General features: G+C 48.6%; 1 protein-coding gene across 1 annotated transcript; it reads right to left on the reverse strand.

Moving 5' to 3' along the window:
* Nucleotides 1–8,802: 8,802 nt before the first annotated feature.
* On the reverse strand, nucleotides 8,803–24,660 carry LOC119374786 (dual specificity protein phosphatase 10-like). Its single transcript, XM_037644969.2, is given in 5 exon segments — nucleotides 8,803–9,432; nucleotides 16,227–16,619; nucleotides 22,717–22,807; nucleotides 22,809–23,174; nucleotides 24,553–24,660. Coding segments are annotated over 5 exon segments (1,263 nt in total). The 3' UTR covers nucleotides 8,803–9,127.
* Nucleotides 24,661–26,326: the final 1,666 nt, after the last annotated feature.

Below are 26,326 nucleotides of genomic sequence, written 5' to 3' on the forward strand. Positions count from 1 at the left end.
TTCCCTAGGAAGGAGTCCTCTGATTGACAACAATGTTTTGAACGCACATGACTGTTTCTCAGGAATTGCTTTTTTTTTTTTTTTTTGATCTGCAGTCTTGGGTGGGATGTACAGTAAGCACTAGAGAGTTGAAGCAGCTATTTGTTCTCAATGATTGTGAATCTGTCCGACAATGTTTGATCAGAATAGTCTCGCCACCTGTTGGTTTATGGTGAGCACGGTTGTGGTTAAGTAAAAGCTGGCAGGTTGGGGCTGTTGGCAGCTCAAACGTAGGGAGCCTTCATACACATGCATGCTGAAGTGCAGTTTTAGGCCGGTGTGACGTCTCTTATTGCTGCAGTTCTTATACGTTTTTCAAAGAACTGCAGCATACTAATGTCTTGATTTTCAATCTGGCTAAAAGGAGTGTCGCATTGATCCCGCCTTCCTTATGTGATAACTACTGATAATGGCACATTATTAGTCAAAATTTCTAGAACAGTTTATTGTGGGGCCTAAATTTGTTTCATCGCAGTCTCATGTTCATATTCTGCCCCATTATGGCATGTGCAACGTTGGTAGCATCGTCTTGCATGAGAAAGGCATTGGCAGCGTTTGATTAGGAATGATATCCATATTAGCATGGGCACTTTATACAGTAGTGAAAGTTGTGTGTGGAGCCCGCATATAAATGGAACTTTAGTAAATGGAAGTTGTATAGTAAATGAATCGCTGCATGAACGGTACAACAGCATCTCGATTAATTTTGTTGGTTTTTATTTGGGTTGTGCAAAAAAAAGCTTACGTTAATCAGAACCAAAATTTCCACAGCTATAAACAGAACCACAGAAGAAAGCTCAAAGGGATTTTTCCCACAAGAGGGCCAATCTGAAATATATTTTCTCATTGAAAGTCTTCCATCTCGAAAGCCAACTTCAATAATTAAACAGTGACGGAGATGTGCCTTCCACAAATGTGTGTTAATTTGGCCACCGATGTAAACAATTTGAACTAGTGTATTTTGTAATACATCGCGGGCTTTTCTTTCATACCAATGCTGTTAAAGCCTCGTCCATTTGGTAGCTGTGAAGTGGGCCCCATATCACGGGATAAACTCTTCGATACATTCACTTCTTTGTGCTTAGCATACCTAAAGATGTTAAGGGGGGTTATGACATATAATCCACACCTCTTAATTGGAACACGTTTTACCAGTCCCTTGACGTTCCCTTTTACGAGATGCTACTGTGCTTTACACTTTCGTCAGTGGAGACAAAAGATTATTGAAGAAATCTAATTACTTGAATGGCGCCGACAGTTGCGTGCAGTGGCTGGGTCATCTCTTGGAAAACCTTTATCAACTAAAATTGCTAAGTTCATGGGTAAAATACAGCACAAACCAGATGATTAACACAAGGAAGACACTCTGTCCACACTCTGTTCAGCACTCTGTCCCGTGTCTTCCTTGTGTTAATCGTCTGGTTTGTGCTGTATTTTACCCATGAACTATGCATCACCAACTGGCCTGCCAGCAAATGTTACTAAAGGGACCGACAACTGGCCAGAACGGGTGATTAGATCATGGTGGAAATGAAAAGGCCGTCAATTATAGTGACAGATTCCAGAATACTTTTCGCGATCTGAGTAGGATTTATATTTTTAAATCGCGTTTAAAAGTAACAAAAACCGACATGTCACGCAGCCTAGCGCGAGCGCCATGAACCAGACGTATGCAGTCTTAAGCACTTTGTTGTACCTAGTCTAATGCTTTTACACGCACCAGAACGAGGGCTGAAAATTCGAATATGTATGTTATTGTCAATTCCCGTTTGTTTCTAAGGTAAAAGAAGTAAAGCATGAGATGTGGCGCTGCTTTCGTGGCTTCCAGTGAAACGGAGGCTGCGGCGCATGCGCGCGACGTCCGGCGGCGTTTCCCGCGTACCTCGACTCTCGTCTGCTCTCGTCGTATCGGACTTTTGAAGAATAGCACGCGAGTTTGCGCTGCTGCTCGCAAAATGCCATCGACTTACTGTTCTGTGGAGGATTGCTACCACTTCATGAACAGCACTGCTGGTGTATCCTACCACCTGTTTCGTTTTCGAAGGCTTAGCTTGGCTTGGCTTGACTAAAATGTGATAAAGCGACCTGTGTACGGCCAAAGTACTTCTATAAGAAGCCCAAGAAAAACGCTATAACTATTGTAAAATAATTTAATAGGCTAGAAAGCAGCAGTCGCGGCACCGCAGGCTTTGCAAACGTAACATTGCCTTTTCATACTTAGGGCATAACTTGTCACCACTGCTGGCGTATAATCGCTATCGCGCTCACCTCTCACTGTTTGCAGCATGTGATATTAAGACTGCATAATCGCTGCAGATCGAAAAACTCTGATTACAAATGTTTTACGGCGTTCTCCGCGTTACCACTCCGTGATTACAAGCTCTGACCAGTAAGCTTCCCAATGCACTCAAGAAAACGGGTACAACAAAAGTTGGTTGTCGGTCCCTTTAAAATTGCTAAGCTTACCAGAAGGTTTCACCAAATGTGTTAAGAAGGTGGCATATGCCTTTACCTTTCAATGGCTGACACCGGCTTAAATTGGGGTTACAGCGTGCGTGTGAAGGTTCCATACTGTGAGACTGCTTTCTCCTGAAGTTGCAAGCGTGGTTATTGGGCGATCTGGTACTGCGAAGTGTGTCGTGGGCAGCGCACAGTGAAATGAAAGCGGGCAAAGGGAAGAGACGTAGACATGTAGTGTTATGTGTGTTTACTGTGGCACCGTTTCGTCCTCTGTTTGCGTGCTCTGCCCTAGCAAGAATCTGAAACCTGTCGCATAGTAGTACTGTAGTGACATCACATTTTGTTCTACCTGTGCTGTGATAATTTGGTTGCATGCAATCGTAAAGCATTTGTCGAAGTGTTGTCTGCTTTATTTGTTGCCAGTAGCCAAAAAAGGAAGAAAGAAAAAAACTTTGTTTTTGTTTCTGATGTGACATATCACAAGATTTTGGTGAGATGCATAGCTTCATTGAGAACCTGTGCATTTTTTGCCTAGTGAAGGAAGACTAGCGGTGTGTAGAAGTGCTGTGCAAACTGTTGATGCAGTGTGGTCAGAGATAAGATAACGAGACGAGATAAATCGATGAAACAGCATAAGTGCACAATTCCAATTCTCTGACATGTTTGTTGTCGCTTTTTCATCTTCGGTCGAAGCAGTGCTGCACAGTACCGTTAAGTTTTAGGAAGAAAGACAGCCTGCACGTTGTCGTAGCATGGTCAGTTCAGCACTGTATCCCGACAGACGTGACTATGTCGACTGAATTTATGACACACGGTCAGAGTGACTCGGCAAATCACTGCTCCCATTGATCGGTAGTTGATTTTGGCCACCATTGAATTATGGCTTCCTCACAGCAGAGGTTATAAAAGGAAAACTCTAATTGACTTGTCCGTTGTAGCCCTCACATTCTCGCAAAAGGCGGTACCTCAGTGACGTTGCATCTGCATTAGCTGATGTGCTCACAGGTTGATATATTTGTAGTGCAGTGGAATTGCTTGTTCATCTGTCAAGACTTGTTCTGTTCCTCGAAACAGATGTTCGTTTGTGTTAGTGGCATGCACACGATGTTCGCGTGTACCATGACGTCGTGATTGTGCCGTACACTGGCAGTGTAATCTCATAGAGTAGTGTTTGTGCGATCGAATGTTTCCTTCTTTTTGTAATGGTGGTGGTATTGGTGACGGTGTGCAGTTTACCTGAGCTGAATGGCCAGTGTTTTTGCGGCCATCTCAGTGTGTTGTGTGCCGTTTTGTTTTTCAGCTTTGGGGGATTGTTTTTGTAGTATTGTTTTTGTTTTATGCAAGTGTTGTTTACTTTGTCATCCGTCACGGCACGTCATCATGGCTGCCGAGTGCTGGCATTTGGCGCATTTGTGAGTTTTTTTTTCACCACGCTCTCCATCGAAGGTGTGCTGGCGCGCCTTCGACATTTGTCCTCTCATGTACACTGAACTCCATTCATATGTTTGTACGCAAACTACTCTTGTTCCTCAAGCCTACTTCCATGATTGCGTGTGAATGAGTATTTCATAAACTTTTTAAGCGATCTGAAGATTAAGGTATTGAACTCAGTACAAAACACGAATCTATTTGCGAAACGATGGCTAGATCTAGGCGAAGCTTAATATTTACACTGTTGCCACAAACCTTTATGTGCGACTACCGTTTTGTCAGGCCTTGTTTCGAGAATGAACTATGACGTTACGCGGCTATGCTTGCTTTTTAAAAAAGGAAACAGCGTTGTAAAAAAAAATTATTTTCGATATTTATATCTTCGATTGTCTTAGCAGGGACTATAGTCGGTTACAACCACCTAAGAATAAGTGTAAGCTCTACCCACAGTCGCTGCCCCACCCAGCGAAAATTTGCATAGATGCCCCATCCAATTGCATTTTCTCATTTACATGATGTCATGTCAAGCAAGTTTAGCCTATCTGAGGTAGACTATTTTCATATACAGACACATGTTCGTGTGGCTGGTTTTCAGTCGAAGACTTGAAACTTCCTGGCCGATTTCAGCAAAGGTTCCGACATCACTGCTCGGGGAAACGTAATGTTTTAAGCAGGGACAAAGAACTTTCAACTATTAATACGCGTAGTGTTTATATTAGAAGCGAAAAAGTTCTCACGGTTACAACGTAAAGCACCTAGCACGACTGTCGTGCACAGATGAATGGCAGGTGCGCTGCAGTTCTGGGGGCAGAGCTTGTATTTATTCATAAGTTGTAGCCGACATGGTTCGGCGACCTCTGGTGTGTATAATGATGTGTACAAGAAACAAAAATTGTTTGATTGGCACTGCAACTTTGTATCTTCCACTTTACCGAAAAAAAAAAATTATTAAACCTACCATATATATCTAGTTTTGATATATTCTCATGTTTTGTAGTCTCCAAGTAAGGAAATCACGCGTACCACAATTCTAATGCATGCCTGATTTGCATAAAGAGAAAGTAGCATGCACAATTGGTATAATCATTGAGAAAGAGAGAAACAAAAAATAGGCATTAGATAGCACAGGCGGCATTGCCACCTGCTATACTGTTTCCATACCAACTCACCGTGATGACAACACAAGATTTTAGTGGCCATATGCTGGGGCCTTCATAATTTTTTTTTTCATCCTTATAAAAATGAGTATAAAAGTGTTCCAAGGAAGCCAGAGACTTAACATCACAAGTTTCAGGAAGTTTCGTTGAGCCATTGTCACCAAAAAAAAAAAAAGACATTGGAATATGAAAGACATTGGAACTTCAGCACTTATTCCCTCTTTTAATTATGAACTTATGATGACTAAATGAATGACAGCAGAGTTCTCAAAGAATAACTTGTTGGTCTAAACTGATTAAGTGTATCACTTCAAACTAAATGTTCTAACTATCGACTAAAAATGTGCCTTCTACTTCGGTTGTCGATTGTAAGCTAAGAAATAGGCCGACTAGATTTGTGGTGTTATACAGAACGATGCTCAATAGGATGAAAAGGGCTTTGGCTAAATGGCCACAAAACCTGCAGTGAGTTAAAAAAAATAAATAAATAAAGGTTCAGGTTGCACGCATTTCACTGTTGGTAAAGTTTGCTGCAGCAAATATATCAAGAAAAAAAAATGCCATTAGACAGCAGCATGGAAAGTTTCAGTAAGGAGTTTTTGGCTGAAAAAGGCTGCAAAAGTAACGGACCGTAAAGTGAAAAAAGGTGTACATTACTCATAGAAATTCAGTCTGGCACATTCATGTGGTCTTCGCCGAGTGCTGATGCAAAGATATGAAAGTCATTTGACAATACAACTAATCTTGGCTGCGGCAGTAAACATGTTCCTACAGCTGGAACACGCTGGGCTACAGCTGGGCTGCTAAATGTTATTTGTGTAATATGGCGTTGGCATCTTGTGCGTCCATCGGCAGTCTGTGTAAGTGTGCTCGGAAGACCACTTGAATGTGCCATTAGGGAATTGATTGCTAGAGTTCGTTACATTTTTCTTTCCCCCATGCACCATAAATTATGTACTGTCGATTGATGTTCAGAAATTGATGTACTGTACCTAAGGCAAAGTTATGTTTGCGTTCCTAGATTCCATGTAAGATTTTCATGCAGTGTTACGCAACAGTTTGTGTAATTTTTTTTATGTCGCTATCTCTCCATGAAAAGAGCATTGCGAACTTTTCATATATGTTTGATATTCCCTCATCACCATTGAGTGCAACAAATTGTAACTATTTTTGTTACAGTTTTTCTTATTTACATTCATTTGTGGGCCGAACAAGAGTAGATTGTTGCAAGTTTTTTGCTCATTTTTTTAAACAGTTATTCCCAAAATGAATGCTTGTGATGAACAGGGAAGGACTAGAGCAGAGATTGTACGAGGATGTCTTGAATGGTTGGTACTACTCTTTTGTGTACCGACAGAATCGAGCGAGCCAGTGTTGGTATTCGAATAAAAGTTCTTCGTTTGAAGTCATCGCTTGTTTCTGTGGCTTGTCGACGACGCGTCAGTCGCAAACGCAGTGAACAAGTTGCTCGCTGCATGACACAAGAGCAGGCTGAGACGCGTTACACGGAAAATGATGTTTATTGTAGCCTTCGAAGGGGTCTTGGTAGTTTTTTTGCTGCCAAAATATTTATCTTAAGTTAAATGTACGACGAGAAGTTCGACTGAGCAAGATTTCACACTGGGGTACAAACAGCACACGAAAAAAATAATAAAATGTACGTCGCGACACCACATGTCCTCCCTGGCACTTGTAGCAGGCAGACTAGAAGGTCACGCAGCACTCGGCTGCCTCTGAAGGTCCACAGTCTTTTTTTTTTTCCTTTGCATAGACTTTTTTGCCATCCTTGGTCTGTCGTTGGCAGTGTAGCTTATAAGTTGACTGAGCAGAGATGCGTAGTACCTTCGTCGCAGAGGGAACCAGTCATAGGCGTGCGCATGAGGGGTGAGGAGGGGCAAAGTCTTCCCCATACTTTTACTAAGTCAAACCTGTTCCGTCATTGTTTAAGGAGCAAGGTTATGGCCACATAGATTTTCGACAATGGCGGCCGAAGGCCGTTGCATTCCGAGAGTTGTTTACTTCCGGAAAGCCAAGGACCAAATTATCCATTGCTAAGCGTGTTTTCTTTTGAAATCGACCAACGTGGGGGGGGAGAGGGGGAGATGAAACCTTGCCCCACCTCTCCCGGCCTGATAGGGAACCCTAATAATAATTGTTGGGGTTTAACGTCCGATGGTAGATTATCAAAACCAGGATATGATAATGAGGAAACCCGCGAATGCGCGGGCGCGATTGGTCGAGGATTTAATGCTGCTAATAGAAACGCCCGATGAAATTTCTCTTAAACGTCCGTAAACAGACTTCGCCCCTATTTAAGCCGTGCCACTTCGACAAAATAAAGAAAGAAGAAAAAAAACACCTGGGTTTGGCTTTTTCGGTTTTGCTCCGCGCGTGAGCGTGCGTGCCTCGCGCTCCACTACTCTCCCGTGGTTTCGTTTAAAATCCCGAAATAACAACGCCGGTACGGACCTGCCCGGAAACCTTTCCCACCGCACTGCAGGCATCGACCCCGGAATTTCGGAATGTGCTTGGTACACCTGGTCGAGTGCGGCCTGTCGTCGTGGCGTTTCGCGGAAGCCTGACGGGGCAGTCGCGGACACCCCTTCTGCGCGGCGTCGTGAGCGTGAGACAGAGCCACTGGAAAGGTTCTCACCGCGCCAGGACCTGTCTTCACACGAACAAAACAAGCGTTTTCAGATGCTCGAGACAGTGGCCGTCATGGAAGATCTCCGAAGTGAACGACCCTCCGGACTCGACGCGTACCATGTCGCCGGGTGTCCTCGGAATCAATTCGTCAAGGTGTGGGACTTGTACGTCGTCATTGTGCGGTGCATTTGTGGAACCAATTGGGCACCCCGTCCGTGCTTCCCATCGGATACGTGTTATTCTCTCTGGAGATATCGACTTGAGCACAACCGTTGTGGACGACGGCGCGAGCCAGCTACCTGCTACGATACCCGCCGGACACCACACCTTACAGGCTCTGAGACCGGAGAACTTGCAGCAAACCGCAAAATGCGTAATGTGTGTAGTGTTGAGGGCTGTATTAACGGTCCACGGCGTCTGATCAAGGGCAGCGGCAGTGTCGACCCGTCTGTGTCTTTCCATGCGGTGCCACGCGATGAGCCCCGTCGTTCGCGATGGCTCAACGCTGTGCCCATGATTCGACGACAGAAGGAGCTAAAGAAACCGGTGGTGTGTTCACTGCACTTCTCGCCATCAGATTATGTTTACAATCCTGTGCTCGGGAAGGCTCTCGGCGTGCCCCAAAAGGGACTCCTCACGCGATCAGCTGTGCCGTCCCTATTGGCTCCTTCATTCCCGCCACAGGTGCCCTCGCAGGAGCAAACCAGCGTCTCGGTAAGTGTAGAATCCTAGTTATGATTGCTACCCTAAACGTCTTCGCTTGGCTGACTGGCCGCCTCGCCTTCCGTCGACAACGAGGCTTCGCTCTCCGACGGTGCGGCCAGCGGCGCGCTGTCGTACGCAGGAACGCCTGCCGCGCGAGCTCGAAGGAGCATATCGCGCTCCACTTGGCTTAGGTCGCTGAAATGTAAACCCGCTTCCATTGCGAGGTCTTCATTGCAAGGTTCAGCGGGTTCAACGTCTGCGCCGACATCCATCGCAGCCATGATCACGGAAAACACGGAAGCGGTCATGAAGCAGCGGAAGCGGCCGCCTACGCATGCGGTGACGTTTCATGGCGCCCTCTGATTCGCTCAAGTACGGGCCTTAAGCATTTTCGCGTCCATCAAAATGCGGCCAGGATTCGATCCCGCGTCCTTCGGGGCAGCAGTCGAGAACCACAACCACTACACCTCCGTGGCGGGTATTGAGGAACCCTGCGCACGCCTATGGAGTACCAGTAACGTATCACAACCAAACGATGGGTAAGGTCTCTTGGGCACAAATGCAGCGTGGCTTAGTTTTTCTCTGCCTTAAATGACTAAAGCCGCACACAAACACACACAAATCGAAGAAGGCTGATGGGAACACGTCGAAGGCACCGGATTGGTCCCTAGGAAGATGGTTTCGCGCTCTCAGACACCAGCCGACGAAGACGGCTCGGCAGCGAGCAGCTCGAGCAAGGTGGCTGATGCCCGGCAGCACTGTACGCAGGGCTGTTGGTGGTCGTTTTGTGCGAGCTTCTGTTCCAGCTCGACCAGCTGTCCCATGAAGTTGAGGTTTGGCGAGATGATGGGTCGCTTGGCCTTGAGGTATCGGTACGCGTCCACCAGGGGCAGTCGCAGGTGGTGCATCAGGTAGGCCACGGTGATCGTCGGAGACCGGGACACGCCCGCGTGGCAGTGCACCAGCACGCGGCTACCGCTCGCATGCGCCTCATCTGCGGGAACAGAGAACGGAAAGAAATTCAGTTTATCTGTAGCAAGGTCGACAACTGGGCTAGTTGGTGGTATGGCAACGTGGACGAAGAAACAGACACGACGGGTGCTTACTCTAGTTTATATGCACGCACAAATCGATACAGGCGCACGTAGGGGCCTGCAGAAGGAAGAAGCCCCAAAGCTCGCATAACAAAATGTCAAAACTATTCTAGGCGATACCGAAACCAAAACACCTTTTTGAAAAGCGCTGTTAGCGGGCGCGCACGACCACGTGACTGCAGCGCATGCGCGGACGTGGCCTCAGTTTGCCCCTTGAAGATTGAACGCGTTTCGCGCCGAAACTTTAAAAACAACACGGAAGTAGTAACTAGGAAAAAGTAACCAGCTGGACACAAGTGACAGTGCTGTTATCGAAGGTGAAGCGCACAACCTGACACGCCAGCTCTGGTAATTACGCAAGTAAGTAACTTGGGTAACTTATTTTTCACTAACGAAGTAAACAGTGCCCACAGAACGCGTGACCTGGGGCCTCATTTTGCGATTGCTTGGCAAGTGGTCAGAGGCCCGACGGGCGCGACGTTATCAACGGGACGAGCCGGCCTTGAACGTGTGTGATAAGCTCTATTTGCAACATTTGTTCAAGGCGGTGGTCACATATCGGTTATGTAACAATACCGTTGACCTCATCGCCATCGTGAAACAAAGCGCAAAAGAAACGACGTTCTTTCCTGTTGTGGTTTCTTTCGCGCTTAATTCACTTCGTAATGCACGTTTACCAACTCGCCCAACTATGCCTGTCAGATCTCATCGTCGCATCTCTTTTCGTCCTCCCCCCTTTTTTTCATTCTCTAGCGTTTTAGTTTGATTGGCCCGGGTTAGCTGGAACACGCTGTACATTATAAGCTCTACCTTTGAGTGGAAAACAGTTAAGAGGTTCTCGGTCCGTCCAGCGGGGACGTTAGCATATAGAATAGCGTGCGCAAAGCTTTGCGTTGGCCTATCGGGCAACTGCGCATGCGTCGTACGCTAACCGCTTGGCGGGCTCCCGTTAAGTGACGGAAATAGCGGGCCGCAAACGTTAACTTAGCGTACGCTATTCTAAAACTGCCTATTTTTTTCGGAGGGGGGGGGGGGGTTCAACCACACTTTGTGTTCTTGCGTGTGTTTGAATGTGTGTGTGTATATACACATGCAAAATTGAACGCCCGCCTCTCCCCTGGCTATGCCAGTGGCCCAGCATATCGGTTATTTAGCATAAGGATAAGTTTACGTACGAGTTTTCAGTGGATAACTGTCGAAAGTCTTCAAAAAGTGAGTAACGCGTCAACCTGAATACCTAGGTGTTCAGCGAGCTACAGATACGTCGTGGGCGAATTCAGTTAGCTAGGAAGAATAGAAGACGTTAAGTGTCGTCTTTTAAACTGTAGTGTAGCAGTTAGGACATAAGTTGAAATGAATCAAAGTGGACGAAAAATCACCCTTTCCATCGGTGGTACCCGAAACCATAACCTTCGAATTACGCGCGTCCGATGCTCTATACCAATTGAGCTACGAACCACGGCTCTTCCTCGTCCACTTCGCCCATATATTACATTACATGGACACAAGAAGAAAACACGACAGACGAGGGCGAGACGATATGCAACTCAACTGGTTAGAAGTTACGATTAATGCGAAATGGGGGCGGGGCCTACGCATTCCTTTGTTTGCCGGTCGCGACGATGAGGGCTTGCCTGTCGCGGAAGAAACCGGACGCGCCTGGCAATGTTTGCATCGTGCGAAAATGCCGTCGCCGGTTTCCGGTTGCAGCGCGCGCTGTGTGTTCATCTGAAAGTGGCGCGAGCGATGTTCTTTCGACGCGAGTCTGTACCGGGAAATCCCCGTTACGGGGGCCGGATCCGAATGTTCGCGGAATTTCGCTTGGCCGGGCCGGTGGCAAACACAATGCGAAGATGGTCAATAATTACACACCCGTGTGATATGACAACTCCACATGAAACTCTCTTACCAGAAAAGTTTGTTATGTCGAACATCGAATGCTGAATCGTATGCGTTCACCTAAGGAATTATGACTATAGACACACCACGACTTGAGGTTTCTGTGTAGGTGCTTAAAGTTCTTGATTAAAAACAAAAAGTGAAGGAAAAAAAAAAGAACAGGTGAGGTAAGGTCACTCATGACCTCAATCTAGGCATTAACTGAATTTATTAATCTGGTTGCACTTCACAAAACACACAACACACGTACGCGCACAAAAAAAAAGAAAATTCGAGAATGGAATGAATTACCTTCAAACACTGCCTCTATAATGTCTAATGATGTTTTCTATGTTGCAATGAACGCGTTTTATTTTATTTTTTTCAGTGTTACGTGTATTTGTGTCGCTGATTGTGATTGATTAATTGGCGACTGTTTGATTAGTTGCTTGGCTGGCAATGTATCTTCTTTCTTTTCCTTTTTTTTTGTATACCCTCCCCCGCTGCAATGCCTGTTGGCGCTGCCGGTAATGAAACAAATAAATAAATAAAGATAAACAAGACCCTCTATAAAATGCCGGTCAGGAGCAGAGTCGCTAAATTCTTTCCTGAAATCGTGCAAATATGTTGCTTTTTTTTTAAACAAAACAACCATTTGGGCTAGTTGATAACAATTAATCCTAAATGCAAAAAAAGGGGGCGCAATGCAAGACAGGGACGTAAAGAAGACAACGACGACACAGGAGCATCTTATTATGTTTTTTTTCTTCTCTTATTTAGTGCGTGCGTGTGTGTGTGTAGTCCTATTTATGGCCGTGCTGATCAGAACGTATACATATAGTTTGAAAAGCCGGCTGCAATTCCTCGCACAGAATAAGTGACGTGTCTTACGATACTTCAGTGAAATGCCAATAACGATGACAAGTCATCCGATCGCTATTAATTATAGCGGTTCCGGGAGAGATGACGCACTGTTAATTAATCGGTTCTTTTCTCCGCGGCATGAATTGTTCCGATCCCCCGACAGCGCGCATCTGTCTCAAGTTGTTCAGGCCTAGCGGAGGGATGCACATTTAAATTGCAGACACACATTTAAATAGCAATAAATAGCAGAGGGATGCACATTTGGGCGAGTCGGTGGTTGTATACATCTTGTGAAGGAACAGCGCGGATGTAGAAAAAAAAAAAATCACATGTATCTTTTTATCGTGTTCTGGACGCGTACGTGTTCGTGTATGCGCATGAGTAGTTCCTAGAAGGTTGTTTGCTGATGTCAAGTTTCTTCAATAAAATTTCGGTTGATAGTCAGCGCATCGTCTTGTCTGTTTCCTCTTTCTTTTGTCTTCATTTCACATCCGCGCCTGTTCCTTCACAAGCTGTCCTGAATAGCTAGCGTAAGAACCCCGGTCCCGCGGCAACAGGTCGTCCCACGCGTCTGACGCGCGTGGCGGCATGACGCGACGTCGACTAACGTCGACGTATCAGTTCTCGGAAGACCTTCGAAGCGCACTCGATCGCTACGCGTAGTGGACCGTCTACTAGCTTTCTTTCTTCGTGGAGCAAACTATCGAGGAAAAGAAGCGCAACGCGTCAGTTAGATAAAGACAGCGAGAAACGCAAAAGCTGCATGAAATTGCGAAGGAAAAAAAAAAAGAAAAAGAAGAAAAAGAACGCCATCACCTCATGACGGCGTTTCCTTGTGGCCGACTACAGTTTCCTTACAGATTAGCGCAAGATCGTGCCAAGAAAGTTAGTTCTTTCTTTTTGAAGATAATGTCGATCTGTCTAGCTCGGCCACATCCAGCCGCATTGTGTAACGCGCTGTACGTTGTCTCAAGTTTCTGAAGAAAAAAAAAAAAAATATGGGACCCATCCCGAAGGAGTCATACAGAGCGTCGCACTGCGTCACGTGACTCGGAATACCGAGTTTACTGGCGTACTACCAACGCTCGTTAGCACTGGTGATCAATGTTGGCTAAGTCATTACACACATTGACTAATTTTTCTATTTGCGTGCGATTATAACGTCTACATTAACGCGTTAATTATCTTACTCAGTAATAATCATAGACGCAACAGTATGTAGTATGGATGACGTCAACTTGAATGGGGCGTGGGAACACCGGCAGAAAAAAGAAAGAAAGAAAGAAAAAAAAAGAAAGAAAGAAAGAAAGAAATAAAGAAAGAAAGGAAAACCTAGGAGGACGCTGACGGAGGCAAGAAAGGACATCGCAAACAAGCGCGCGCGTCTCGGTCCCCGCCTATTTTTCCTCTCCCTTCTTCATTCCCACGCCTTCCAAGATGTAGCAACTAGCACAACGTCGCGTCTTTTCGCGATAGCGTCATATAGTATACGCCACCGCCGGTCAACGATGAGCCGTGTGTGCATCTGAAAATGCGTCACGGCTCGCATGACCTGGTCCCCCCCCCCCCATCCCCCCCCTCCCTTCCCGCTCGCGTCAAGCATCGGACGTTCATTGCCGTCACAGCTCGCTCCCTCGTGCCGTGGACAAGGCCACGTAAGAAGCAAATCGCGTTAAAACGTTATACAAGAACCACACCAAAGCGCGTATACGGAGACGCAAGGGAGGGAACAATCCCGGCCGCGCGCGTACGCACCGTTCCCCCCCCACCCCCCACGTTCGCTGTCAACGCATCGGTGTGTGATTCACACGACCGAACCAAACCGTCACTCCTGAGTCGGGCTTGCAACCCCGCGCGCGCTTTCAAAAGCGGCGCGCGCGAGGTTCGCACCCGGTGACGTCACTGCCCCCTCCGCTCGTGACGTCATGGTACGCTCGCGGGCCACGTGTTCTCGCCGCCGCCGCGCGCTGGTGACGCACTGACAGGCGGGCAGGTAGGTAGGGCCGCTAACAATGGCCAGCCAGCCAGCGCAGCTGCGGACTACGCGAACCCCGGGTGCACTATGCTGAGTCACACCCTTCTTCTTCTTCATCCCTACACGCGGACGGGGGATGCCCTCTCGCGGTGACGAGGCGAACGAGAGGGGGTGTCAACAGTTGCACTGCGGCGCTCTCGGACTCGCGATGTGCCGCTGGTGGTGCGCCATCAGGCATAGGGACTTGGGACGATGATGTCAGCGCGAGAGTGTGGATTCCCAGCGATCGGCGCGTGCGACCATCTGCGCATGCGTCACACTCACGCGCTCACCCTCTCATATGCTGGCTGTATTCACTGTGATCAGGGTGCGGGACGGAGGACACCTCATCCCCAAACGGCTACTCGCGAGTGAATAATAGGGATGCGTAATAAAGTGCACAGAAGTAACCAACCCTGCAAACTGCGAATACATAGAAAGACAAACGGAATCATGCAGCCCTACGAGACTGGAAGCTGAGGCGCCCGAGAAGTTGTGAGCTAGGAGTACACAGCAGTCTTAATTGATGTTCACGTGCACAAACTTTCTTCTACCTGAGTATTGTAGTTACGACACATATAGCATCTAAGTATAATGACGCTTTCACAGAACGTATGTATGTGAAAGGGGCAGGCTGCAGGGCACAGTCAGGCACGAAAGTCAGCGCTGCGTTTGTATAACGTATGCCTCTCTTCGTCGGTATTTGCGCTGTTTTCTTCGTTATGTTGAACCAAGAAGTCCAATGGAATCTCTTCTCAACTTCCGCTCATGCCGTATGAAGCTCCGGGCCTGTCGCAATCGCCGCTAGAGGCTGTGCTGTTAGACAGGCCAGCAGTGTTTCACCTCTGCAGTGCTGTCGCGGTATATGTCTTTTGGCGAGGGTTCATCTTGACTATAATTAATGCATTTGCACTCTATAGCTACAAGTTTGCGCCACCGGTGACTGGAAAAACCACTCGTTAGGTGAATGTGCCCGCTTGCATATAGTCGCAAACAGCGATGACACAAACTGACATCAGCTACTGAGCATAATCTCAAGTAATAGGATGTTTTAGCTTTAGTTTTAGCTGTGGTGGTTCGCCGTACCGGTACTTAATATGAATTTGGTTGGTCACTCTTGAATTCAGCGATATTTTTTCTTTTTATAACGAAACGGAAAACAAGAGAGCCGCCGCGATATCGGCTATAACGAAGAAATATTTGGTTCGCGCGAGGCTCAAGAACTCTGAAGATGGCATAAAAAGCAGAATAAATATTGAAAGACAATTCACGTCCCCAGTTTTGTTTAACATGTCGTTTTAAAAGTTGCGGAAATTTTGACGCAATTGAGCCGTGTGGTTGCCGCGGACATAGCCAGGAGACTGAGAATCTCATTGGAAAAAGTCCCTGACAATTGAAACGGCCGAAGTAGAAAATGACCTCTCGTGCACGGACACTGTGGAAAACTTATTTCTACGCAGTGTATGCATGCGTTTTTGTATCTAGTAGTATTTTTGCGCGAGCCTGATTGCCAGTTTGTTAGAGCCCGTCTTTATCTCTATACTGTTACAACGAATATCGGATATAACGAGATTTGACTGTATAAAGCTGTGCTGATTACAGTGCCCTACCGAGACACACAGAAAGGAACGCACAGGACACAGCACAAGCGCGAACTACAGCAACTTATACCGGTGTCACACGGGCACTTTCGAACGCGATTAAGGCTGATCCGGATTAGGCTTAATCCGGATCAGGTGCTTTTACAAGGTCACCTTTAATCGCGATTTGGCTGACGTCTACGACAAGATAGACACACATTAGTTTTGACCGTGTAGCAGCGGCCATTGTAGATCGCCATCAAGAAATCCGATCCGGTTTGGCCCTGATCGCGATTAAAAGTGCGCGTGTGACACCGGTATTAGTCATGGCGTATCTCAATTGATTGCGTGCACGTACCTAGGAACTGGAAGGCGTCGTCGAAGAACTGTTTCAGGTTCTGATGGCAGCTGTCCGACGCCGGCAGTCTCTTGCACCGTAGTCCCGGACAATGCTCCTGCTGTGCCCCCGTCGTCGCCGTGTCCGCGCCGGCGTTGGTCGGATGAGGAGCAGTGTTGGTTTGCTGGAGGGCCGGCGTCACATGAAGCACGTAGCCGACGCCCAGCCTTTGCAGCAGCTCGGCGTCCCGGGCGTCACGCTCGTTGCCCAGTAACAGGAAAGGTAGTACGCACGTCGCGGGCCACTGCGACACGTCGCGCACGGCCTCGGACGCGGATTCGACGCAAGATGGCGGTGGCGCTGCGCTGCTCGTGCACTCGTGGGCGAACTGGCGCTGGAACTCGCGAAAGCCACCTGTGGGAATACACAATGGGAAACGAGCGCACGTTTGTAGTCTCCATTACCGGAACAACGTATACAGTCAAGAACAATATGAAAGGGAACACCTAAATGACCTGTTAAAAGGTCGCAGCGGCTAAACACAGTTGGCAAACGAAAAAGTGTAGGACAGGAGCGCACGTTTGTAGTCTCCATTATCGGAACAACGCTATACTTTCTTGTGCGATAGCCACTTCATGTTTAACGCAATAAGTGCGCATTGGTAACGAGACGGAACACAACAAAAGTGACGGGACGAAGGACAACATGGGCGTTAGTACTGTCATGTCTGTTCGTACTTTGTTAGCGCTACAGTTCAATGCCTCCTTGCTCGTGTTTTTTTTTTCTTTTTTTTTCCCCGGGAGGGGGTCCGGGAGGCTAAAGTAAGCCACAGCACTCCGAACTGCAACACACGAAAAGCCACTTGTAGGCAATGAGCTGTACTAAGCAACGGTGACAACTGGGTCCACAGCGCATGCAGCTGCGTGCCCCTAATTGGCTATGCTGAATGGCGCAACCATACAGGATTTGCAACAGGTTGTTGATGAGCCGGCGTCGCCGCACCGAATGCAGCTGCCATCATCAACGTCACTAACACAGTCATCCGCTTATGCCCACTGCTAGGGTGCACTATTCTGGACATAGTCGAATTGTCTAATGACGGCGTCTTGAGCCGGTCAGACGTGACAATACGGCGAATTCGACATGCAGGGAACATGGACCGCATGGAATTTGACATTAGGCAGTTTTAGAACATGATACGCTGAGTTAGCGTTAGTTGGGTACGATACGCTCGTTTCGTCACTTAACGCGGGTACCCAAGAGATTAGCGCACGAAGCATGCGCAGTGGCAGCAAACGCAAAGGACAGCGTACGCAAAGCTTTGGATGCCCTATTCTAAAACTCTCTACTGTCCAGCATGGAATCTCAGTGCAAGCGTCTCTCCGAGCTACCTGTAATTACCATTGTCACCCATGCATGTATGCACAACGCGACATCGCCAATTGGACCTATAATCCTCAATAGCGACCCTGTCGTTGCAACTCACTCGCCTTCTCCATATGCACTGGGTCGCACGAAAAAAAAGAGAGACCTCCGCGGTGCTTCACGCCCGCGTACGGGGCCCGGCTGCAGCCGCAAGTGTATAGCAAGCTACACTGGCGTTCGAATCTCGCGCGCGAGTGTGACTAATACGCTCCATTGATCGCCTCCATCAGGGGGACGACGAATGAGTGTGAGTTGAAATGGAAGGGGGGGGGGGGTGAGGGGGGAGAAGAAGAACGGTGCGGGGCAACCGAAACGTCGCTGCCCTGACGTCGGTCCGTGATTCATCGCAGCGTCATCGCGCGAGCACCGCGCGTTTGACTCACGACTTCGCGCGACAGCGCAGCGAAGCACACGAACCCCGCATCTTCTTCACCGACGGTTGATTGGGTGCGTCACGTGACCGCGTGCAAACACGTCAGCCACACCATGGGTGTACAGTCCGGTCGGTCGGTCGGTGGTTATGGAGGCTTTTAATCTAATGCCGAGGTACCCGTGTTTGTTGCAATCACCGCGCTCTTCGTTGTGTGTGGTGTAACGATAACTTTGTTTCGTATCGTCAGCCCCTATTGCTGACGAACAGATGGGCCCATCGGACCGACCCCGTGAGCATAGCCGAGCTGTTGAAAGCTAGCGTAACGACCCTTATGATGTCGACGATAACATAACTCCTGATCGAATTTTATATGCGTACAATCAGCGTTGCTGGCTAATCGGAGTGGCTATAGTGTCGGCTGACGTTGGCTATTCACTGTCACAACAGCAACATCATCTTCATTCAAACTCAACTGAACGGTTGTAACCACAGTTTAACTAAATTTCACCAACTTGGTCGCGCTTACTCACTTGATAAATACACAACATGGAAAAAAGGAAAGTTGTTACTGCATTCTTGTGACACATGCAATACACGCATAGCAACGTCAATCACCCGTGGAGCGACTTCCCTCATTGCACAAACACACGCCTTGCGCAACGCGACGGATAGGAAGGAAAAAAAAAAAATGTGTCGCGGCAAAACAATGGGCTCCCTCGGTCCTGTCTTCAATGACAACGGCCTATTGTCCACGCATCACCCACCTCCCATACCTCTCCCCCTCTTCCTTATCAGCTTCACACTTCCACCATCCGCCGTTTAGCCCTCTAATAAATATACATTCTGTTGTTTGGAGATTAATTAAGTTCCTAGTTAATGCTTACTAATCAGACACGTAACACTCTAGAAGTGAATACATTTTCAAGCCTGTCACGTTCACACGAAAGCGTGACCAATGAATGAGCCGAATGTGAAATGTGGCAGTGAATGTTAGTGGCCTGCGCAGCGTACAGTACGCCTTACAACGAATGGCTCGGGACGTACACTGCTTACATATAAGTGGTCAACAGCCAACCAGACCGACTGGGAGTCTCTTTGGTAAAGACTGGGGCGTGTCTAACCTTCACAGTATGTGTGCTTCAGCTCTACTAACTCGCCTTCGATGCCTGTTTCATCAGGTGTTCCCCAGGGTTCTGTGCTGGGCCCCTTCTTATTCCTGCTTTATATTAATGACCTCCCCTTGCACACCCCTGTGAAAATACGCCTTTTCGCAGATGACTGCGTCCTATATCATACTGTTAAATCTCCACTGGATCATGCCACTCTCAACAATTCCTTCTCTCACTTTTGTAGCTGGTCCAAATCTTGGCAAATGAACATTAACTTCTCCAAGACCGTCGTTATGTCATTTACCCGACGTTCATGCCCCTTGACTTTTGACTATGGTTTTAACAATGTTAGTTTGTGCAGGGTGTTCGAATTCAAGTACCTCGGTACCCTTATGACACACAATCTCTCATGGTCTAAACACATTGATCTCACATGCAACAAGGCTCTTAAGAAATTAGGCTATTTACATCGTACGCTCCGTCTTGCTCCTCAAGAAACCAAACCGCTTACCTACAAAGCTCTCATTCGTCCCATCCTCGAATATGGTTGCGTGGTGTGGAACCCACATAAGAAATGTGACATTAAAAAACTAGAATCCGCTCAAAAAAGAGCTGTGCGTTTTGTATGCAAAAGATATGACGGGGATTTTTCTCCGTCGAACTGTCTTCCTCAACTAGGTCTCACTACATTTGCGAAGCGTCGCCACGTTGAATGCCTGAAATTCCTTTACAATCTAATCAATTCTCCCCGCCTCGACACTCTAGACAGTTATCTTCAGTTCTCCAGACCTTTATCTACGCGGAGCGACCACGCCCTTAACATTACAACTTTTTTCACCCGCACTGACATGTTCAAATATAGCTTTTTTCCTGCAGCTATAGAAGCCTGGAATTTGTTGCCGGGAAGTGTGCGTTGCTTACCACTGAAAGAATTTCTGGAACCATGTTCATGAATGTTGGTTTGCTGTTATTGTTTTGTTTTCTTTTCCCACTCCTGCAATAGCCTCATTGAGGCTGCAGTATGTAAAAATAAAATAAATAAATAAATAAATAAATAAATAAATAAATAAATAAATAAATAAATAAATAAATAAATAAATAAATGCTTTTGAGTTTCGAACGCAGCCTTTTCGATTCAAAGTCGTATACAGGCGTAACAATATTTACCTATGGTGCTAAGTGTGCACTCAAAGTATGTGCTACTTTCTCATAGCTGCAGTTTAAATGTCTGCGTACAGAAGGGCCCCCGTGCAACTTTACGCTCTGGCACCTCATCGTGCGTAATCTGACACGATACCAACGACCTGAATGACCTGAAAAGAGCTGAAACCGAAACGTACGTCGCACGGAACATGGCGGCAGGGCTGGTGATGACGTCAGCCGCGTCGCCATGTTCCTGCTCCTCGGAAACAACAAAGAGATCCCCCTTCAAATCGTTTGTTTTTCCGTCAGGCAAGGCGTTGCCGCCCAGTAATTAGCGCTAGGCCCCCTTACACCGTCATTGAATATGAGAGCTGCACCACACAGGAACTGAAGAGGAACTGCGGAGTAGTGCACCTATCGCCGTCCACGAATACTCGAAAAGACGTGTGACACAACAACGGACTCCGGAACAGTGCTTAACGTGCACCAGACGCACGATACAGGAGCGTCTTATTGCACACTGCTCAAGCAGGAATGCACGCGGGCAGTGTGCATTCCATTCTAACACTACTCCACAAGATGTATTCCCCGGAAACTTCAGCGGCAACTGCACATACTGCCCGGAGACTGCGAACACCCTGTACCACATGGTATGGGGATGCCGAAACGATTCAGGTATGCGGCCCATATGCGGACAGAGCATATACAACGAAATCCGGACTACCAAAGCGAGGCGTTGCTGCCGTCACTATAAACCCCGAGGACAAGCTCCGGCTGGCGGACAGGGCCCGGGCGTTGGCTGCAAGCCACGGCTACCTGGAATAAGGAAGTCACCCACCTCTGGGCGAAGAGAACGCGCGCCCGGTCCTAAATTAAGTTTAGTGCTCACTCCTGCACTCCAACGTACTTTGCATTATTTATTTTCTTTCTTGATACAAGGCTCTGTCTCTGCTTACTTTGAGGCGTTATCTGCGCCTGTAACAACTCCGATTACGTCAAAACTCTTCGCAGTTCTTTTTTTTTCTTTCCTTCTTTTTTTTTTTAACCGATAATATTCCAAACATCTATCGCTTATGTCAGCCGCTGACCGGTCAATACTTCCATTCCAGAGCCTGTAAAAGTGACGCACGTCTTCCACGACGGGTCTTGTTGGAATAAGGCATGGGACCGGCGTGCTCCCCCTTGAGGGAGTGACTCATCACCACGGTGGGCGCACCACGCAGACTTATGTGGTGGTTCGGACACGTGATTCAGGAGAGAGCCCGCCACAGTAGAAGCGACCACAAAACTGCTGGCAGCGCTCCAACATGGCCGGCGGCGAAGACCACGATGGTTTTTCCTGCTTCATGCTCAAGAAGACGCTTCTTCCGAAGCATACAAACGCGTGTTCTCACGTAGAACAGACTACAGCGCGGTCATAACGGCCAGGTGTCCGACCCGACGACGTCGGGGAAGTCCCGTGACTACAAGTCGGACGTCGTCGGGGCCAAAGGCCTGCGGGGCTGGCTGGCTGCGTGTGTGACTCAGCGCCGGAGGCTCTGGCTACATTTGTAGCCGTCCTTGGGAGGCCGCGTCCTTTGAAGGTGAACGGCGGAACCGGACACGCCGTGAAAGCCGGTTTGCTGCAGCGGCCTCGCTTCTGCTGCTGGCTTCGTGTTTTTGCGCCTGTTGTGTGTGTGTGTGTGTGTGTGTGTGTGTGTGTGTGTGTGTGTGTGTGTGTGTGTTGGTAATGATGGTCGTCTTTTTTTCTCCCTCTCTCTCTTTCTCGGCGCATTCAGCACATTCGTTACGTCTCCGCGCAATCGTCCGGCATGCGCAACGCACTACTCGACTTCTGTATGCCACCATCAGAGGCCTCCGAGATAGCGACATACGGAGGCCAAGCGTCCTGAACACAAGCTGCTGCCTCCCCCCCCTTCTCGCTTTCTCCCTTGGCTTCGCCGGCCTTTTTCGGGTGCCGTTCTGGACTCCTGCTCCGACGGTGCCATGTAATTTGCTCTGGTAAACTACAGGCTCCAGATGCTAGCCAGATTTTTTTTTTTTTTTTGGTGGGGCGGGGGTTCAACCACCCTTAGTGTATGTTCGTGCGTGCGTTTGTAGCAAAATAGAAAAACTTAAGGGGAGGTGTTAATCCCCCCCCCCCCCCCCCCCCCCCGGTTACGCCAATGACAGCATCTGCAGGTCAAGCTCAAACTGGGAAACTGGGACCGCCCGTTGCAGTACCCTCATAAAGAAAGCTTTCTCTATGGTACCCTGCTGTCCTCTTGGTTACGAATGGAATTACATATGACTCATAGAAGTTTTCGAAGAAGTATTACACTGCGCAAGATACGCGAAGAAGGGCTGACAGAAAACAAGAGGAGAGAGCGCGTCCTGCGCAGTACATTCATTCTTTACTATAAACCAACTACCAGTAGTGGTTGATCAATTGAAAAAGAAAATAACGTGACGAAACACTCACCTTTGAGTACGGCGGGCGTGGCTCCGTTCTGGCACAACACGGCGAGCACGAGCGCCAGCGAGGAGCTCGGTTGCGGCGACTCCAGGTCCTCCGGTGCAGTCGTCGTAGACGACGATGTCTCGCGCCTGTCGCAGCTGGTCGCGCGCCTGTCGGCAGGCGACCAGGTCCCACAGGGCGAGCCTCCCTTGCTGCAGGCGTCGTCTCGTGATGCGGTCGCCGCAGTTCACGTTCACCGCCGACCGGATGCGGCCGGCGTTGAAACTCAGGAAGGGCCGGCAGTCGACGAGCAGTAGCCGCCGCCGACGCTGCCACGAGTCGACCAGTTCGCCGGGCGTCACGAGTCGCACGGCGCTGCACGACGAGCGTCGACGACGCGGCGCCGCCGAGGCCACCGGCGACTGGGAAGCCACCGGAGACGACGGTAGCTGCAGCTGCAGGACGCGGCCGGGAGTCCAGCGCTAGCGACGCTCCGCAAGACATGCCTGCGACGAGACGTACAGAAAAGTGATATCTCGTTATGATATTGACCCCTCAGAAGAGATAGGTGGTACAGAAGGAAAGAAGGGAGGTTAACCAGTTTAGGACAACCGGTTCGCTACCCTACACATGGGAACAGAGGGAGAATTAAAGATGGAGAGGACTGTAATAGAAGTGACTGTAATAACGTACTGCACTGCTGACAGTCTTCAGGCAGCGCCATGCAAACACAATGCAGAACCTGCTTGTTCCGACGCTACAGTGCCAAAGGAAAAAAAAAGAAAGAAAAAATTGCAGCGCACTAAGAAGGACACGGACGAAGAAAGTGAAGACAGGACGAAGTTGGTCCAAGCACCACGGGGGAAGACTCCGGCACCGGCAAGAGTTGGCGATAGGTGTTACTTAATGACGCAAGGGTCGGCCAGGACTGGCCGAAATGCGCCGGGGAAAAAGGTGGAGGGGGGGAAGCATTCCAGGGAGGGTGGCTCCTTTAGTCACAGCAGCTTAGGCCGGTCCACTTATACTAAGCCAGACTTTCGCAATGACGAATAAAAGCACGTATGGGTGCAAGAGGCCTGGACTTATGATTCAACATTGGACCTCCCCACCTCTTTCTCTCTCTCTCACACACACACGTACCCGACGCTATACACGCATGCACTGAATGTATACTCACTACCCTAGCGCCTTGCCTAGCACTGCCTTTTATTCTGTGTTCCCACAACGCCAATGCTCAGCCCACTAGGCGTATAGCAACTTCGCACACTTGCATAGTTTACGACAGTTTGCACACTTCGCCTTGCACATAATTAAGCAACTGACCGTAGGAACAAAGATACGCGTACACGAAAAAAAAATGCACATGCTAAGAGTAAAATTCCCTGCAGGCGTTTGTGTTGCAAAGTATAACTCTTTGGTTAAGATCTCTCGTTAACTAAAACAAAGAAAAATGAAAGGGGCAGGGGTTGGCTCGACACACATGGGCTATTGGGCGGGGGGGGGGGGGGGTATGTATGTGTGCATGTGTAGGAGGTGCCGGGCCCTGCGTTAACTTTTTGGTGGAGTACAGCCAATATTCTCTCTCGCTTCACTGTTCTTTCAAACGCCAGGCGAGAAGAACCTATCCATGCGCGGAAGTAAGCTAGCTTTCAGCGCGCCATGCAGCCCGGACTTCGAGGAAGGATGCGCGTCCCACCGGTCGCCACAAGGCGACGTCCGACCGAAGCGGCGGTGCTCGGTTGGTGGTGATGGTGGTCGCGTCGGGGCGGCGCATTCCTGGGGCACTACATCAGGCGCTCACAATTAGCGCAATGCGCCCGCCGCCGCCGCTAGCTATAGCTATGGGAGGGGGTGGCTGACTGGCTGGCTCTCGCGGTGTGGCTGCGACACGGGACACCTGGTGGCGGACCTTGGAGTCAGGCCAGGGATTTCGCGGCTCGCTGAGTCAGCCAACTCCCGAAACGGCATCATTCCCCGGATGAGAGCGGGCGGGCGGCCGCGGTGGGGAGCCGAGCGGGGCTGCGAGTCAGGTGAAGGCAGCTAGAAAAGCCGTCCGTCCTACCCGCCGTCGCTGCTCCTCGAAAAGACGCCGCCGCCGCGACCGTCAACGACGACGTCAAAGTAAAGAGACGGCAGCCGGGGCGGAAGCGGAGTGGCTTCCCATGCACACCCGCCCGTGGGAAAGCGAAAGAAAGTGGCGGAACCCGCTGAAGCACTTCCGGTCTGGAGGAACTTAAACTCGCTCTAAAGTCCCACGCCTATATGGACTACGCGGACCGTGAGCATTTCATGTTTTGTGCGCAATGGCAATCGCAGATGCTCGCAAAAGGCTCTATCGGGACCAAAAAGAAAATAAAAGAAGAAGAAGAAGCTGAGAGGAAGAAGTTGGGAGGAAATCACCGCCTAAGCAATGCGTACAGGCGGTTAACCAACGATGCTGAAAACGTGCGGACCTGGGTGTTTATCACGAGCTGGGAACTATCGAAGTGCCTTCTGATATAGCTTTTGGTTTCTCTTATCACCACGTTTAAGAGATGCGTGCTTTAGACTTCGCGTTTGATTACGTTAGCTTAAAGGATATTAAGAACTCCTAAAGGGTTTTACCGGTAGTGATTCATGCTGCGGCGAGTATCATCACTAGCCATATATGCTGACAAAACCTCAAGAGAAACGATAGTGCAAAGCGCGGAGACCTTCGAGGTAGCGTATGCTATAGCCATTGCTTCTTCGTTATAGTTTCTGCGCACTCGCGGACCGCCACAGTTTTCCCACCTCTCAGACATACACAGCTTCGGTATAAGTAAAGACTCTAATTTGCACGAATGTTGTGAGCTGCGATGGATTGGATTTACGGTTCGCAACGTTGTTAAGGCAAGGGCGCAAGCACGTATATACGGTATAGGACGGGTGAAGCAGGCAGCGTGTTGAATCGTCCGTTCACCCCTCCTCGTCTGCGTCATCTATTTCTTTTTTTACCGTAGCGAAGTGACTTGCAAGATGTATGACATACCGTTTAATGTATAGCCCCCTAATCGTTCGTGTGCAAGCCGCATCTTGGCTAAAAAAAAAGTTCAACGATTGCTGAAGTGGCTGCGGCACGCTTTCTACATTCAGCGCTATAAATATCGCGTGAGAAAGCAATACCGGAGAAGACAACTTGGCAAGGTGCTGAACACAACTGTGTTTTTTTTCTTTTAAGGAGGAGGGGAATGGGTGAGGGTATAGCGCGGGTCACCATTGCTCTCAGATACAAGCGTCATATCATGATTACTTTGTGTCAAGCTGACGGTCGCGCCTCTCAGGGCTACTAGTAAAGTTTCGCCAACCAAGCTGACGGATGTTTCGCTTATGTATTAAACAAAGCACTTTTGTTTTAAAGTTTTCGTGAGAAACCTTTCGCAGTGAGAAAGAAAATGCCCGGCCATGCCGCGTGCAGTGGTGATCGAAGTCCGTATGTGTTTGTTCCAAGAAAAGACAAACCGCGTCATCCGGTTATTTCTTCCCTCTTTTAATTCCCAGTAATAAACTTCTATTCATTCATTCCTTCCTTCCTAAAGGTCAGGCAGGCGACGCCTCGTTCCTACAGGCAATTGTGAGTCTGCTACCCCACGGCCTTTGCGCTTTGTGTACGTGT

Source organism: Rhipicephalus sanguineus, chromosome 11, assembly GCF_013339695.2.
Source record: "Rhipicephalus sanguineus isolate Rsan-2018 chromosome 11, BIME_Rsan_1.4, whole genome shotgun sequence".
Lineage (NCBI taxonomy): Eukaryota > Metazoa > Arthropoda > Arachnida > Ixodida > Ixodidae > Rhipicephalus > Rhipicephalus sanguineus.